General features: G+C 36.1%; 2 protein-coding genes across 2 annotated transcripts in view; one reads left to right on the top strand and one right to left on the bottom strand.

The window, feature by feature from the left end:
• Positions 1–5,013, bottom strand: part of rps6kb1b (ribosomal protein S6 kinase b, polypeptide 1b) — a 29,264-nt gene extending 24,251 nt beyond the window's left edge. The window contains exons 1-4 of the mRNA XM_061919314.1: positions 4,814–5,013; positions 350–393; positions 160–280; positions 19–87 (exon numbers count right to left, since the gene is read on the bottom strand). Of these exons, the coding sequence (XP_061775298.1) occupies positions 19–87; positions 160–280; positions 350–393; positions 4,814–4,882 (303 nt within the window). The 5' untranslated portion in view covers positions 4,883–5,013. The remainder of the gene's footprint in view (positions 1–18; positions 88–159; positions 281–349; positions 394–4,813) is intronic.
• Positions 5,014–8,773: 3,760 nt separating this feature from the next.
• On the top strand, positions 8,774–14,639 carry LOC133564999 (gastrula zinc finger protein XlCGF57.1-like). Its single transcript, XM_061919495.1, has 2 exons — positions 8,774–9,167; positions 12,147–14,639. Exons 1-2 carry the CDS (start codon positions 9,026–9,028, stop codon positions 13,865–13,867), a joined length of 1,863 nt encoding a protein of 620 aa, XP_061775479.1. The 5' UTR covers positions 8,774–9,025; the 3' UTR covers positions 13,868–14,639.
• Positions 14,640–16,124: the final 1,485 nt, after the last annotated feature.

Raw genomic sequence — 16,124 nt, 5'->3', positions numbered from 1 at the left:
GAAGAAATACACACATACCTTTTTTAAGACTTTCATAGCAAATATTTTGCCCGAAGCAGCTCCAACTACTTTTCGAACTTGAAATACCTGCACAAACAGGGAGACGATTCACGAGCTTGTCACATGATGAGTTACCGCCACCATCGCTGCCTCACATACCTTCCCATAGCCGCCTTTCCCCAAAACCCTCAGCAGCTCGAAACACTCCGGTCTAATGTTTTCCGTCCCTTGGTTGACGTTGTCTTCTGATATCTCGATCTTCTCGCAGCCTTCCATGTTGCTGCAAAGACAGGTTCGATATGCGTTGTGCTCATAGCATCCCGGGCCAGGAGTGATATTCAATACTTACAAGTCAAATCCACTGCACTGGTCCATGATGTCATTGATTTGTGCCTGGAAGGAAGAGCAGAAAGTGATGCGACACGAAGGAATCGAAGCACTGCGGCAAAACAAGTCCGCAGAAAGCACAAAGTGACTTTAATGAACTGTACAATAGAGATCTACCTATTATCGGCGCCGATATTTGGCATTTTGAAATAAAGGTACTGGCATTGTTTATCGGTATCAGCCTTTTTTGTTGTTTGTTTACAATGACATCAGCAGACACAACACACACATATACTAGTATTAAAAACATAGTGAAGTAGACTACATCAGTGTAAGTTCCCTTTTTGGTCAAGTTTTAATTAATTTAATGATAAATATTACTCTCATTGTCAATAATTCTCCCTTTTTTATGTATTTGACAGAGCTTTTATTCAGGTTCTTGTGAGACTTATGTCCCCCTCCTGTAGTGCTGGTCCCCTACAGTACAATTCCTCCGCCGACCAGTCAAAACTTTCATTTATTCCTGGAAATCCAGTTTTGTCTTTTTTTCCTGGCTCATTCCACGTCCCGTCTTGTTTTTGCTACTGCAGCCATCGAGTCGGTCGACAAGTAAGTAAAGAAGAAAAGGCAGCGGCTCAGCCATTCTCATACTTTTTGTAACATCCAGAAAGAAATGATGTCAGCCTGCTTAAAAAAATGTCTGATTTATAATTTGCGTGAAGCCAACATTTTTTTTCATTTACATGTTCGCAATATTTCATCGAGGAAACCTTACAGTGTATTAAATCCATAAACTGTTATAAAATTGTATAAAATAGAGTAGATGGTTAGTTAATCGTGTTGTAGAGCAATGTCATATTTTCACCACTTTTTCCAGGAGATTTTCTATATTTTGATACACGTAATTAAGGTGTTGGATGTCTTTCACTAAATTGGCCCTAGTGTGTGAATGTGAGTGTGAATGTTGTCTGTCTATCTGTGTTGGCCCTGCGATGAGGTAGCGACTTGTCCAGGGTGTACCCTGCCTTCCGCCCGATTGTAGCTGAGATAGGCGCCAGCGCCCCCCACGACCCCGAAAGGGAATAAGCGGTAGAAAATGGATGGATGGATGTCTTTTTCCGCTAAATTAACCACATTAGCGCCTGTCCCACGTTTTCAAAGTAATAATGATTAAAAACACAACTTAAAGCCTACAATTCATATTTAAATAATTTTACTGCAAATGATCGACATCCTTGACTACTAATAATCAGTATTGGTAAAAAAAAATCCATTTTGGTCAATCGCTACTAGTGTGATGTGAGATACAGACTGGTGTGCCGTGGGAGATTATGTAATTTCACCTAATTGGGTTAAAAATTGGGTTAAAAATATTTTGTTGAGTGTCTTTACTGTCTCGAGCTTGGCAGAGTAACCATGTAATACTCATCCATATCAGTAGGTGGCAGCAAGTTGCTTTGTAGATGTCGGGAACGACAAAGATGGTTCGCAGGTGAAAGGGTATCTAACGCTTAAACCAAAAAGAAAACAAAAGGCAGGGTGTCGCTAAAAAAAGGCATTGGAGCAAAACAAAGCTAAAACTGAGCTGGCTACAAAACAAACAAAAATAGAATGCTGGACGACAGCAAAGACTTACAGCGTGTGGAGCGGGCGGCGTCCACAAAGTACATCCGTACATGCCATGACAATCAACACCAAAAGAGGAGCGCAAGAAAAGAAGTAAAACACTACACACAGGAAAACACCCCAAAAATCTAAATAAGTCACAAGGTGATGTGACAGGGCGTGACAGTACATCTACATTGAGACATGCGCTATAGTGATGCTTGGTTGGTTATGCTTTGAATTCATATCCAACAATTTTGAGAACGACTTTTTACTGTCAATATTGGCCGCCAAATTTCATTTTTTACGTTTCCTGCTGGTGGTGTGACTCTGGATTTTTTCAATGAAAAAAATGTGCATTGGCTCAGAAAAGGTTGAAAAACACTGACCTACTGTACACACTAACTCCATGCATTCCAAGAACTCCAAGGCATTATAAAGAGTGAGTAAGCCAAATGTACATAATGTTTACATGTATAACATCTTGTTCAGGCTTACATCCTTACAGAGAAGGTGTTGACGTTGAGATCAGCAACAGTTGCCTAATCATTGAAAGTGACAAACTCAGAAACGTGCATTGAACATAGGGCTGGGCGATATATCTATATATACGATATATCGCGGGTTTGTCTCCATGCGATATAAAAAATTACTATATCGTAATATTCGAGCATACATTCTCACGCAGTTGCTTTTAGCTGCGGGCTTTACACTTCAGGCTCTTCTCACGGTTTCCTCTCTTTCCTTCTCAGACAAGCAGGCGCACATTCTTACATACGTCACATACTGTCACGTCATACGTCACATATGTATACGCCCTCGCAGAGCAGAGAGGTAGCACACTGGGCTACGTTAGCTGCTAACGTAGCCGTAAGAGAGAAAGAAGGTGCACATGAAGGAAGACTTAATTCCCAATAAAAACAGCCGGGCTTCCATCCTTTGGCGGTGGTTCGGATTGAACTGGGAATATGTCGAACAGACAACCGTAATTTGTCATGTGTGGAGTAAAAGCGTTGCTATAAAAAGTAGCATTACTGCTAATATGTAGCATCATTTGAAAAGTCACTCGCTAGAGAATGAAGAGAATTTCATAACCGTAGTAACATACCACATAGTGAAGGACGAATACATTTTGATTTCCTATTATGCAGCTCATTTTTATTTGACACTTAAAATGTCTCTGACAATCTTGCACTTTATGTTTTGGAAATGACTTGAATGTTTGTGCCATTGTTTAATAACTGTAATAAATACACTTTTGGTCAATTGACTTAGTTGTGATTTCCCTCTCTGCATGAAAGTTTAAAAGTAGCATATATTAATGCAGTATGAAGAATGTTTTAATGTAGACACATGGAATCATCATACTGCTGTGATTATATTGTGATCGAGGGAGTTGAGGTACAGACCGTGGACTCATTCAAGTACCTCGGGGTTTGGGTGGACAATAAGCTGGACTGGACTGTTAACACGGACCACCAGTACAAGAAAGGACAGAGCAGGCTGTACTTCCTCAGGAGACTGCACTCCTTCAACATTTGTAGAAAACTCCTGTGGATGTACTACCAGTCTGTGGTTGCCAGTGTTCTGTTCTACATGGTAGTGTGCTGGGGGGGGCAGTGCATCTAAGTAGGACAGCTCCAGACTTGAGAAACTGATCAGGTGGGCCGGTTCTACAATGGGAATGAAACTGGACTCACTGGTGACGGTGGCAGAGAAGAGGACTGTTGACAAACTAGTGAGCATCCTGGATGATGCCAGTCACCCTCTGCATAGTGTTATCAGTAGCCAGAGGAGCCTGTTCAGTTCTAGACTGCTTCATCCCAAGTGCAGGACTAATAGACTCAAGAACTCCTTTGTCCCACACACCATTAGACTGTACAACTCCTCTCTGGGACGGGGGGCGGGGGGTACAAGGATGACAGGGGATTCAAAACAATAACAGTGCAATACGTTTTCATAACATGGTCACTACTGCCTACTTTGTCTTGTTATATTCTTATTTTACTGTTATATTTTTATTCCCATTGTTTTTATTCTTTTTGTAATATTCTCTATTTTGTTTCCTTTTAAACCCCCATTATTTACTTTTTACTCTTTTTTAAATTGATCTCAACTCTGTACACTGCAGCTGGAATTTTAATTTTCCTGAAGGAACTCACCTGAAGGAATCAATAAAGTACTATCTAGATGCATCAAGTGTTCATTCAAGGCCAAGGCAAAATATCGTAATATATATTGTATATCGCGATATGGCTTAAACATATCGTGATGTTAAAAAAAGGCAATATTGCCCAGCCCTACAATATAGGCATGTTTTCTCCATCCTGTTGAAGCTTGCATCCTTACAGAGAAGATGTTGACGTTGAGATCAGCAACAGTTGCCTAATCATGTTTGCATGAACGTCAACATGTTGCCAGGTGTTTTGCAGAAGCCAAAATTGAAAGTGACAAACTCAGAAACGTGCATTGGACATCAATAAATGGGACATTTAGGCAGAGACTTTAAATAGCAGGTCAAAGTGTTGAAATGCACATTTTGACAGCAATGTTGTGGAAGATTAGCAGAAAGTGTTTAGAAGTCCACAAAGAGGCAGAGTGTCACAACTGTTGCACACGCAGACATTCAGCACCGGGCTTGCACTAATACACCATGACAGCCTTGGCTTGGGTTAGCTAAAAGAATGATGACTGTCACTCTTGTGTTGACTACGAGGCGAGCAGTGAGCAGTGAGCAGTGAGCAGTGAGCAGTGAGCAGCGAGCAGCGGGGTTAGATTGTGTTCGCCCGGGCTAGCAGGCCGCGGCGGCTAACTAGCTAGCACGCCCGGACTAGCTAGTTAGAGTTGGCGCCGTGACAATTTGGGTCTTTGTTTCAACTACCTCGTCAGTCTCGTCATCCGACACCTCCTCCTCCGGCTGGTCCAAGTCGATGTCGAACACTCCCGCCATGGCCGCGCCTCGCAGGGTTCTCTCAAGTCACGGAGCGCACGAATTAGCGGGCTAGCTCGCCGCCGAACCTCATGGACGAACACACAACCGCCGCCATGACCGGCTACTACACGGAGCATGCGCAGTGCACTGCTTCACAAAAGGGGCGGTTACCTGATTTTTGTTTTGTTTTTGCTCAGCACACAACAATAAGACGATTTCTTCAACTTTCTCAAGAGCCGACATGTTTTTTGTGCCTTTAAAAAAGAATTACAACCCTCCGTTAAAACACTCTTTACCTCTAACAACCAAAAAGATATGAAAACGATGATGCTGCGTTCCACATTTAAATTATTTACTGAGCTTGTGTGTGAGCCTATGGCTTTGCACTTTGTTTGTTTTATATATATATATATATATATATATATATATATATATATACATATATATATATATATATATACATATATATGCATATATATATATATGTATGTATGTATATATATATATATATACATACATACATATATATATATGCATATATATATATATACATATATATATGGGGGGTTGTAAACTCAATAAAAGTATCTAAAGTAGAAAGCAATATATATTATATATATAAAATAGAATGCAATATATATATATATATATATATTGGGGACGGCGTGGCGCAGTGGGAGAGTGGCCGTGCGCAACCCAAGGGTCCCTGGTTCAAATCCCACCTAGTACCAACCTCGTCACGTCCGTTGTGTCCTGAGCAAGACACTTCACCCTTGCTCCTGATGGGTGCTGGTTGGCGCCTTGCATGGCAGCTCCCTCCATCAGTGTGTGAATGTGTGTGTGAATGGGTAAATGTGGAAGTGGTGTCAAAGCGCTTTGAGTACCTTGAAGGTAGAAAAGCGCTATACAAGTACAACCCATTTATCATTTATTTATTTATATATATATATATATATATGGGGGGTTGTAAACTCAATAAAAGTATCTAAAATAGAATGCAATATATATTATATATATAAAATAGAAAGCAATATATATTATATATATAAAATAGAATGCTATATATATATATGTATATATATACATATATATATATATATATATATATATATATATATATATATATATATATTCTATTTTAGATACTCTTATTGAGTTTACAACCCCCTGGTGCTGTTTTGTACTGTTTTTCTACAGTTTTTGAATTAATTTTGATTATTATTTCTCAACTGTACATGTATGTATATATATATATATATATATATATATATATATATATATATATATATATATATATATATATATATATATATATAAATACATATATATACATATATATATATATGGGGGGTTGTAAACTCAATAAAAGTATCTAAAATAGAATGCAATATATATATATATATATATATATATATATATATATATATATATATATATATATATATATAATAGAAAGCAATATATATTATATATATAAAATAGAATGCTATATATATATATATATATATATATATATATATATATATATATATATATATATATATGTATATATATTCTATTTTAGATACTCTTATTGAGTTTACAACCCCCTGGTGCTGTTTTGTACTGTTTTTCTACAGTTTTTGAATTAATTTTGATTATTATTTCTCAACTGTATATGTATGTATATGTATGTATGTATATATATGTATATATATATATATATATATATAATAGAATGATATATATATATATATATATAATAGAATGCAATATATATATATATATATATATATATGTATATATATATATATATAAAATAGAATGAAATATATATATATATTCTATTTTTGATACTCTTATTGAGTTTACAACCCCCTGGTGCTCTTTTGTACTGTTTTTGTACAGTTTTTGATTTAATTTTGATTATTATTTCTCAACTGTTTGTAGATGTTGCAATTTATAAATAATGGTTTATAAATGAAAAATGAAAAAAGACGATTTTTTATATCACCAAATTGCCCACCACAAAATACAGCTGTATGGAACAACCTTTACATTCTTTTTAATAGAAAATCCATACACAAGAAGTCAACTCTCATGCAATTTGGGCTGTTAGACATTTTATGTACAGTAGTGGCATTCTGTTAATATATGGTAAATTATTACTGATGTACATGTGATTTTTTTAATCTTTTGTATTCTTAACAAACTTGCAGAAAATAAAAATAAAAACATTTTCATATTGTCGTTATGGGGTAGACGTTTGAGAAGAAAAAGAATTTCCTTCATTTTGGAATAAGGCTGCAAAATAACAACATGTGGAAGAAATTAAGTGTCTTATGGATGCACTACAATCATAATTAAGGCATAATAACTATATTAATAACAGTAATAGATGTTTCTGTCTTTGATTATTGCCATTTTCTCTTTTGTATGAACTTTTGATCATCATGTTTGGATCTACTCTCTATTTTATGCTGCAGTTGTTACATCTACAGTAATATTGTACATGGCATCTGTTTTATATTGTATGTATTATATAAACATATACTATAATATATCAGTGTATATCATATACTGTATATATAATATGTAAATATTACCTATATGTTATTTTATATTGCTACTACGATACATTTTTAGCCTACCTTATACCTGCATTATTCTTTCCATCTTACACCTTCCATCCTTTGTATTTGAGCTGCTGTGTGGAACAATTTCCCTTGTGGATCATTAAAGTTTGTCTAAGTCTAAGTCTAATATGTTCTTGAATTATTGTCTATTGTATCCTTCAAAATTGAACTTATCATCGTGTATTGAGCTTTTATTTAGCTATTTTAAGAGACCGCAGCTATGTGAAGCACGTTGAGCTGTCCGGGTTTAAACGATTGTACTTTAACTGGGACAAATTGATAATAAATGGACTGAAGGGTACAGAAATGTCTGTAAAAAAGAGACAGGCATTGTTGCTGTTTGTTACAAAAAAGCCTAGACATGTTAAAGAAAAATGCTGTTTGGGCACAAAAAGTGCAAAGGTCATTAAAAAGAGAGGCTATTTAGAGTATGAATGCAAATTCATCAAAACTACAAAAACAAGTTACTCTCTTCGTTTTTTAGTATTTCCAGCTGGTGTGTCCACTGAGGGCTGCACACTGAAAAATGACTGCGTGCCATTTTGATATTTTTCATTTTTGAAACAACCTCAATTGTGGTAAATGTTAAAGATCCCGGGTACCCTAAAGGGTCTCAGTCATTAAAGTGTTCAAAAAAAGTCATTCAATCATGTTTTTTTACTTTCAACAGTCAACTATCAATGAATCAACTTTACATCTATCCATTGAATGTTTTTAAAAATGTTTACGCCCCTTTTCCCCCAGAAAAACACAAAATATGCAATTTCTTCCCCAAAGAAACACAAAATATGCAATATTTTCCCCAAAACATTTCTTGAAATGCAATATTTGATGTGAACTAATTGGAGCCTTAAATAGGTCAATAATTCATAACAACACTGATTTTGATACATTATTATAACAATGGCCCTGCGAAGAGATCGCGACTTGTCCAGGGTGTACCCCGCCTTCCGCCCGATTGTAGCTGAGATAGGCGCCAGCGCCCCCCGCAGGCCCGAAAGGGAATAAGCGGTAGTAAATGGATGGATGGATATTATAACAATTTAAAAAAAATCTGCTTTGATGATCCAAGTGTCCCCTACCCATAAAAGTGTTAAAAAAATAAACCATATATTGTTTTTACGTTCAATACTTGATTTTCTATATCAATTTCAGTTCCACCCATCGATTATGAGTTAGGTTTTTTTTTATTTATCTTTTTATTTTTAGCAATAACAGTTTTATTTTCTTGAATATTTTAGAAAAAACTGCGGTCACGTGATGAACGTAAACTGCTGATATGGCGCATGCGCAAATGGATCGCGCTGCAAAGTAAATCGAGCAGTAACATTTGACCTTAATTTATATTTATGTATTTTAATACCTTAGTTATAGCTCCCGATTTGTGTTTTATGTGGGTTTGTTTTGTTTTGGGCGTATATTGTTTTGTATTTGTAGCGTTTGGACTCGACTGCGCGTTTGCTCCTATCGGCTTCCGTAGTACAGAATGGCTGTAGCTACGTCATAGAAGCTAACGCTAGCAAGTGCTTTAAATGCTAAATGTGAAATGTCGCTGCAGCAAATAAATAAAATAAGTAAAACAACATCTTTGTTTGTGAAGGAGGGATCGATGGCGGCGGCAGCGGAGGAAATGTGTGCGATGTTTGGAAGAAGGAGAGCGTCGAATGAGGAGGAACTTTCTGGAACAAGTAAGGAGAATCAAAGCAAACACAACTGGAACATCTTTGCAAAACTCACATTATTATCTTAAATATTTATCATTTTTATTATTAAGTTACATGTTGTTCATCATTATTATGTCACAAGTTGAAGGTATGAGTTAATATTATGTTGCAAGTTGAAATAAGGATTTATCATTATTGGAGCTATTATTTATTTTTATTATGAAGGAATTAGTTATTATTATTATTATGATACAAGTTGGAGCTATTATTTACTTTTATTATGAAGGAATTAGTTATTATTATTATTATGATACAAGTTGGAGCTATTATTTACTTTTATTATGAAGGAATTAATTATTATCATGTTACAATTTAAATTAATTATTTATTATTATGTTACATGTTGAAGGAATGATTTATTACTATTATGCTACAAGTTGAAGTTATTATTTATTATTATGTTACAAGTTGAAGGTATTATTTATTATTATGTTACAAGTTGAAGGAAGATATTATTGATTGTTATTATGTTACAAGTTTAAGGTATTATTTATTGTTATTATGTTACAAGTTGAAGGAAGATATGATTTATTGTTATTATGTTACAAGTTGAAGAAATTATTTATTATTATTATGTTACAAGTTGAAGATATTTATTATTATATTACAAATTGAAGGTATTATTTAATATTATGTTACAAGTTGAAGGAAGATATGATTTATTGTTATTATGTTACAAGTTGAAGAAATTATTTATTATAATTATGTTGCAGGTTGAAGGTATTTATTATGTTACAAGTTGAAGGTATTATTTAATATTATTATGTTACAAGTTGAAGGTATTATTTAATATTATGTTACAAGTTCAAGGCATTATTATTTATTATTATTATTATTATTTTACAAGTTGAAGGTATTATTTAATATTATTATGTTACAAGTTAAAGGTATTATTTAATATTATTATGTTACAAGTTGAAGGTATTATTTAATATTATGTTACAAGTTCAAGGCATTATTATTTATTATTATTATTATCATTTTACAAGTTGAAGGTATTATTTAATATTATTATATTACAAGTTGAAGGAATTATTTATTATTATTATGTCACAAGTTGAAGGGATGATTTGTTATTATTATTTTGTTACAAGTTGAAGGAATTATTTATTATTATTACGTTACAAGTTGAAGGAATGATTTATCATTATTATGTTACAAGTTGAAGGTATTATTTAATATTATTTTGTTACAAGTTGAAGGTATTATTTAATATTAAATATGTTAAAAGTTGAAGGCATTATTTATTATTATTATGTGACAAGTTGAAGGTATTATTTATCATTATTAATTTACGAGTTGAAGGTATTATTTATTATTATAATGTTACAAGTTGAAGGTTTTATTGATAATTATTATGTTACAAGTTGAAGGTATTATTTAATATTATTATGTTACAAGTTGAAGGAATGATTTATGATTATTATGTTCCAAGTTTAAGGTAATATTTAATATTATTATGTTACAAGTTGAAGGTAATATTTAATATTATTATGTTACATGTTGAAGGTATTATTTATCAATATTACAAGTATAAGGTAGACTACATGCCTTTTAGGTTTGTCAGCTCTCAGAAAAATAAATGAGATAAATAATCGTATGTTACAAATATATAATTTTATTGGCCTTTTTTTGCCTTTTTTATTTGCTTGAAACACATTTTATATTATTGGACTCATGTTTGCATATTTTGGAGTAATACTAACACATGGGAAACAAAATGTTCAATAAATTGCACACGACTGGAATTGCCTTCAACACTCCCTGAAACTAGTTTTTACTGCAAAATAACAATAACAGAATAAAAAAATACATATTCTCTTTTTGAATGGAAACCGCAAAAAATTAAGTCTTATACAAGTGTTATAATGAAGGCAAATGTAAAATGTATTCTACACATTTTGACAACACTAGAAAATATTAGTAAAACGTCTCAGAGGGTGAGATAACTCCTGGAAATGACTGACTTAGAATGGCCAAAGGTATAGATGTGTGTGTCCAAGTTAAAGTCTTCTTCTAATGGATTTATTATCATCTTTGCAAGCTGGGTAACGTTTGCTGTGGTCTGGAACAACATGGCGCACAAATAACTATCAGAAATGCAGTCAATATTACATACAGATAATGTGTCATGAGACATGCAAATATACATAAAATAAAGAGGACAAACATTAAGTCAAGGAAATTAAAATAGCTACAAAACGAAGCATAATGATGCAATATGTACATCCAGCTAGCCTAAATAGCATGTTAGCATGGATTAACTTGCAGTCAAGCAGTGACCAAACATGCTTGATTAGCACTCCTCACAAGTCAATAACATCTCCAAAGCTCACCTTTGTACATTCACGCACAGCATAAAATGTTTGGTGGACAAAATGAGGCATACAAGGAGTGGCATAAAAAAGTTTTTCTGTGGCAGCATCGGAGAAATTTGAGTTCTAGGACTGCTGGAATTAGTAGGATTAAGCAGCACTCTCCCAATACTGTCATCAATCAAGCATGTTTGATAGAAACAGTGGGATTTCTACAATTAGGAAGGTTTGTGTCATGTTTGTTCTCCGACAGAAAGCATATTCAAACAAAATATATGTTTTTTCACCATCTTTTTGCATTTTCATAATTTGTTTTAAAAGCCACTCGCACAGGGGGCTGACCCCCTTTTAGACGCTTTCTTACATTTGCCTCGTAGGGACATTGCAATCATTCTAAAAGTCTGGCCACTTTGATGCTGCTTTTTTGTCAACATCTAGTGGACAAAATTAGTTTTAAGCTCAATGACCTTGATGCATCTCATGTCTGCCGTGAAAAAGGTCTTAACCAGATTTTTGGGGGTAAGCAAGCTTGTTACATGAGGCCCCTGGTTTTTACACAAATGTAAAAAAAGTTCCTTGTGATCAAAAATCCGAGATTCAGTGTGCTTGTGTTGGTTGTGTCTGGCAGATGTCCAGCAGCTAATTGGTCATCGAGGACAACATCCCCTTCAGCCAAAGGGGCGGAGCTCCACTTGGAAGCAGGAAGGTCCACAGCCCCCGCACATTAAAGCTGAAGAAGAGGGAGAATGTCTTCTCGAGCCAGGAGAGGAGGAGCTCACCAAGTTGCCACCGACTGGTTTCTCTGTGAAGCCTGACGACAAACCATCTGAGTCCCCATGTTGGTTGTGTCCTGAGAACCTTCAGCCACTGACTGGTGGTCCGGAACAACCTCGGGGGCGGGGCTCCTCCTTGCAACAGGAGTATCCACAGCCCCCCCACATTAAAGAGGAAGAGGAGGAGATGTGGATCTCTCAGGAGGAGGCGGCTCTCACCAAGTTTCCTCTGTCTGTGAAGACTGAAGAGCGTGAAGACGAACCACCTGAGTCCTCAAGGCTTCACCAAGGTCCAGGTGAGGACAAGAAGGGGGCGGAGCATCCGGGCAGCAGCTCACAGCAACACCGCATGGCGACAGAAGCTGATGGAGGATCACAAGCAGACTTCTTCTTAGCTCCACTGTCAGACGCCGAGGCTGAAGATGAGGAGGACGCCCACGAAGCTTTGAGCAGCGATACAGACTGTGGCGACGATGTGCAACATTCCGAATGCTCTGCAAAGAATCCGGGCGAGGAACATTGGAACTGCTCAGTTTGTGCCAAAAGATTTACTCTGAAAAGGAATCTGACCCGACACATGTGGACACACTCGGGAGAAAAACCCTTCAGCTGTTCAATTTGTGGTCAGACCTTCCGTCATAAGGTGGGATTGATATCCCACATGAGGACACACTCGGGGGAAAAACCCTTCGGTTGTTCAGTTTGCACGCAAAGATTCGCTCAAAAGTCCAACATGATGTCGCACATGAGGACGCACACTGGAGAGAAACTGTTCAGTTGCTCCGTGTGTGCCGATACTTTCGCTCGCAGGTCCAATCTAAAGCAACACATGAGGAGACACACGGGAGAAAAACCTTTCGGCTGTTCATTTTGCGGCCAGAGATTCGTCCAAAGGTCAAATATGGTTGCTCACATGAGAAAACACACGGGAGAAAAAAGCTTCAGATGCTCAGTTTGCGGGAAGAGATTTGGTGAAAAAGTGGACATGGTGTCGCACAGAAGGACTCACGCGGGAGAAAAGTCCTTCTGCTGTCCGGTTTGTGGCAAAATCTTTTCTTACAAGCACTACTTGAATCAGCACATGTGGAAACACACGGGAGAGAAATCCTTCTCTTGTTCACTTTGCGATCAAAGGTTCGCCCACAAGTCCAATATGTTGTCGCACATAAAAACGCACTCGGGCCAAAAACCTTTCAGCTGCTCGGTTTGCGGCGACAAGTTCACCCGGAAGTCCAATCTGGAGCGACACATGAGGACGCACACGGGGGAGAAACCTTTCAGCTGTTCAGTTTGCGCCAAAAGGTTCACGCAGAAAGTAGACTTGGTGTCACACCTCAGGACGCACACGGGAGAGAAACCCCTCAGATGCTCCGTCTGCGGTAAAAGATTCACTGACAGCGCAGCCATGGAGTCGCACGTGCGAACGCACACGGGAGAAAAAACTTTTCATTGTTCGGCCTGTAGTAAAAGTTATTTACATAAGAAAAGTTTGACGGCACACATGCGGACACACGATAAAGGTTTGCTGTCCAAAATATCATCATATCATAAAAGTAAGACGTCAGCGAGCAAGTGATGACCCACTCTGGTGTTACCCGCATTATTTTTATTGCTATAATACTCAGATATTTATTAGTCTGATTATTAGTCAGCAACATAAATTCAAAACAGTTATGGATAGATTTTGATGAAACTTCAAGGATGAAGACGCTAACCTATGCACTCGCATGAGTGATTAATAATAATGATGTCATCATGGTAGACCAGCCTGCAGGGAAAGTGGAAGAGAATGTGTCTGCGTTTGACACACACGTCAACTTTAGCTTTCAGTTTCGGTTCCTGCCAATGCAGACACCTAATGGACAAAAGCCTGAGGGACGGGCAACCATTTTAGAAATGAATCCAAACTTTGGATGGATTAGCTCACTCGCTCCAGAGTCGGTGTTTCTATCGTTTGCACTTAGAATCAATTGTTAAACTTCAGGCGACTTGGATGCTGCTTTTTTGTTGACACCTAGTGGGCAACATTAGTTTTTAGCTCAATGACCTTTAATTGCATACTTTGTGGGACCACACACAGCATTTACTCATATGACCCAATGCAAACAACCTTCCCTAGTCATGGTGCAATAATAAAAAAAAAAATGCAACCGGCACAAAATGTCAACAGACATGGTTACTGAACTTTGTGAATATTATTACAAAAATGTCCAATTGCCAAAATTTTTTTTCAAAATTAAACCCATTTAAATCCATTACAAAGCCTGATGGGAAAAAAATCCATGTTTGACGCATTTTATATTTTTATTGAATATCAAACTTTAGGAAGTTCATTACGAAGGTCAACAAGGTATACATATATGTGTATATATATATATATATATATATATATATATATATATATATATATATATATATATATATATGTATATATATATATATATATACACACACACACATGTGTATATATATTTGTGTGTATTTGTATATATATATATTTATGCATATATATGTTTATATATGTATGTGTGTATGTATGTATAAATGTATGTATATATGTTTGTGTAAATATATATATATACATACATACATATATATATATATATATACATATATATATACATATATATATATATATATATATATATATATACATATATATATATATATATATATATATATATATATATATATATATATATATATATATATATATCAGTGAGAGCTTTGAATGCTTGACCAAATACTTATTTTCCACCATCATTTACAAATAAATTCTTTAAAATTCCTACAATGTGAATTCCTGGATTTTTTTCTCACATTGTGTCTCTCACAGTTGAAGTGTACCTATGATGAAAATGACACACCTCTGTCATCATTTGAAGTGGGAGAACTTGCACAATCGCTGGCTGACTAAATACTTTTTTGCCCCACTGTATATATATATATATATATATATATATATATATATATATATATATATATATGTACGGTGGCAGAGGGGTTAGTGCGTCTGCCGCACAATACGAAGGTCCTGCAGTCCTGGGTTCAAATCCAGGCTCGGGATCTTTCTGTGTGGAGTTTGCATGTTCTCCCCGTGAATGCGTGGGTTCCCTGCGGGTACTCCGGCTTCCTCCCACTTCCAAAGACATGCACCTGGGGATAGGTTGATTGGCAACACTAAATTGGCCCTAGTGTGTGAATGTGAGTGTGAATGTTGTCTGTCTATCTGTGTTGGCCCTGCGATGAGGTGGCGACTTGTCCAGGGTGTACCCAGCCTTCCGCCTGATTGTAGCTGAGATAGGCGCCAGCGCCCCCCGCGACACCAAAAGGGAATAAGCGGTAAAAAAAGGATGGATGGATGGATGGATGGATATATATATATATATATATATATATATATATATATATATATATACACTATATAAATTGTGATGGGAAGTTATCCATGATTGACATGTTATGTTACATGCAGTAACAAGAATGACAAACACATTTTGGGAGAACATCGGCACTGTAACACAACATAAACACAAAAGAACAAATACCCAGAATCCCATGCATCCCTTCTCTTCCGGGTTACATTTTACATCCCCGCTAGCACCAAATCTCCACACCCCCTCCGTGTGTCAGTTAAGGTGGGCGGGGTTTGGTGCTATGGGGGTGTATAATGTAGCCCGGAATAGTTAGGGATGCATGGGATTCTGGGTATTTGTTCTTTTGTGTTTATGTTGTGTTACAGTGCCGATGTTCTCCCAAAATGTGTTTGTCATTCTTGTTTGGTGTGGGTTCACAGTGTGGCGCTTATTAGTTTGTTTATATTACAACCCTCA

The sequence above is a fragment of the Nerophis ophidion genome, linkage group LG13 (genome assembly GCF_033978795.1).
Source record: "Nerophis ophidion isolate RoL-2023_Sa linkage group LG13, RoL_Noph_v1.0, whole genome shotgun sequence".
Taxonomy (NCBI): domain Eukaryota; kingdom Metazoa; phylum Chordata; class Actinopteri; order Syngnathiformes; family Syngnathidae; genus Nerophis; species Nerophis ophidion.
The sequence above is the reverse complement of the archived record's forward strand: the minus strand, read 5'-3'. Positions and strand labels throughout refer to the sequence as shown.

Excerpts from the sequence above, each read along its gene's own strand:
- LOC133564999 (XM_061919495.1), top strand. The coding sequence starts at position 9,026 with ATGTCGCTGCAGCAAATAAATAAAATAAGTAAAACAACATCTTTGTTT. Across the intron at positions 9,168-12,146 it reads GGAGGAACTTTCTGGAACAA|ATGTCCAGCAGCTAATTGGT; the intron begins GTAAGGAGAATC and ends TGTGTCTGGCAG.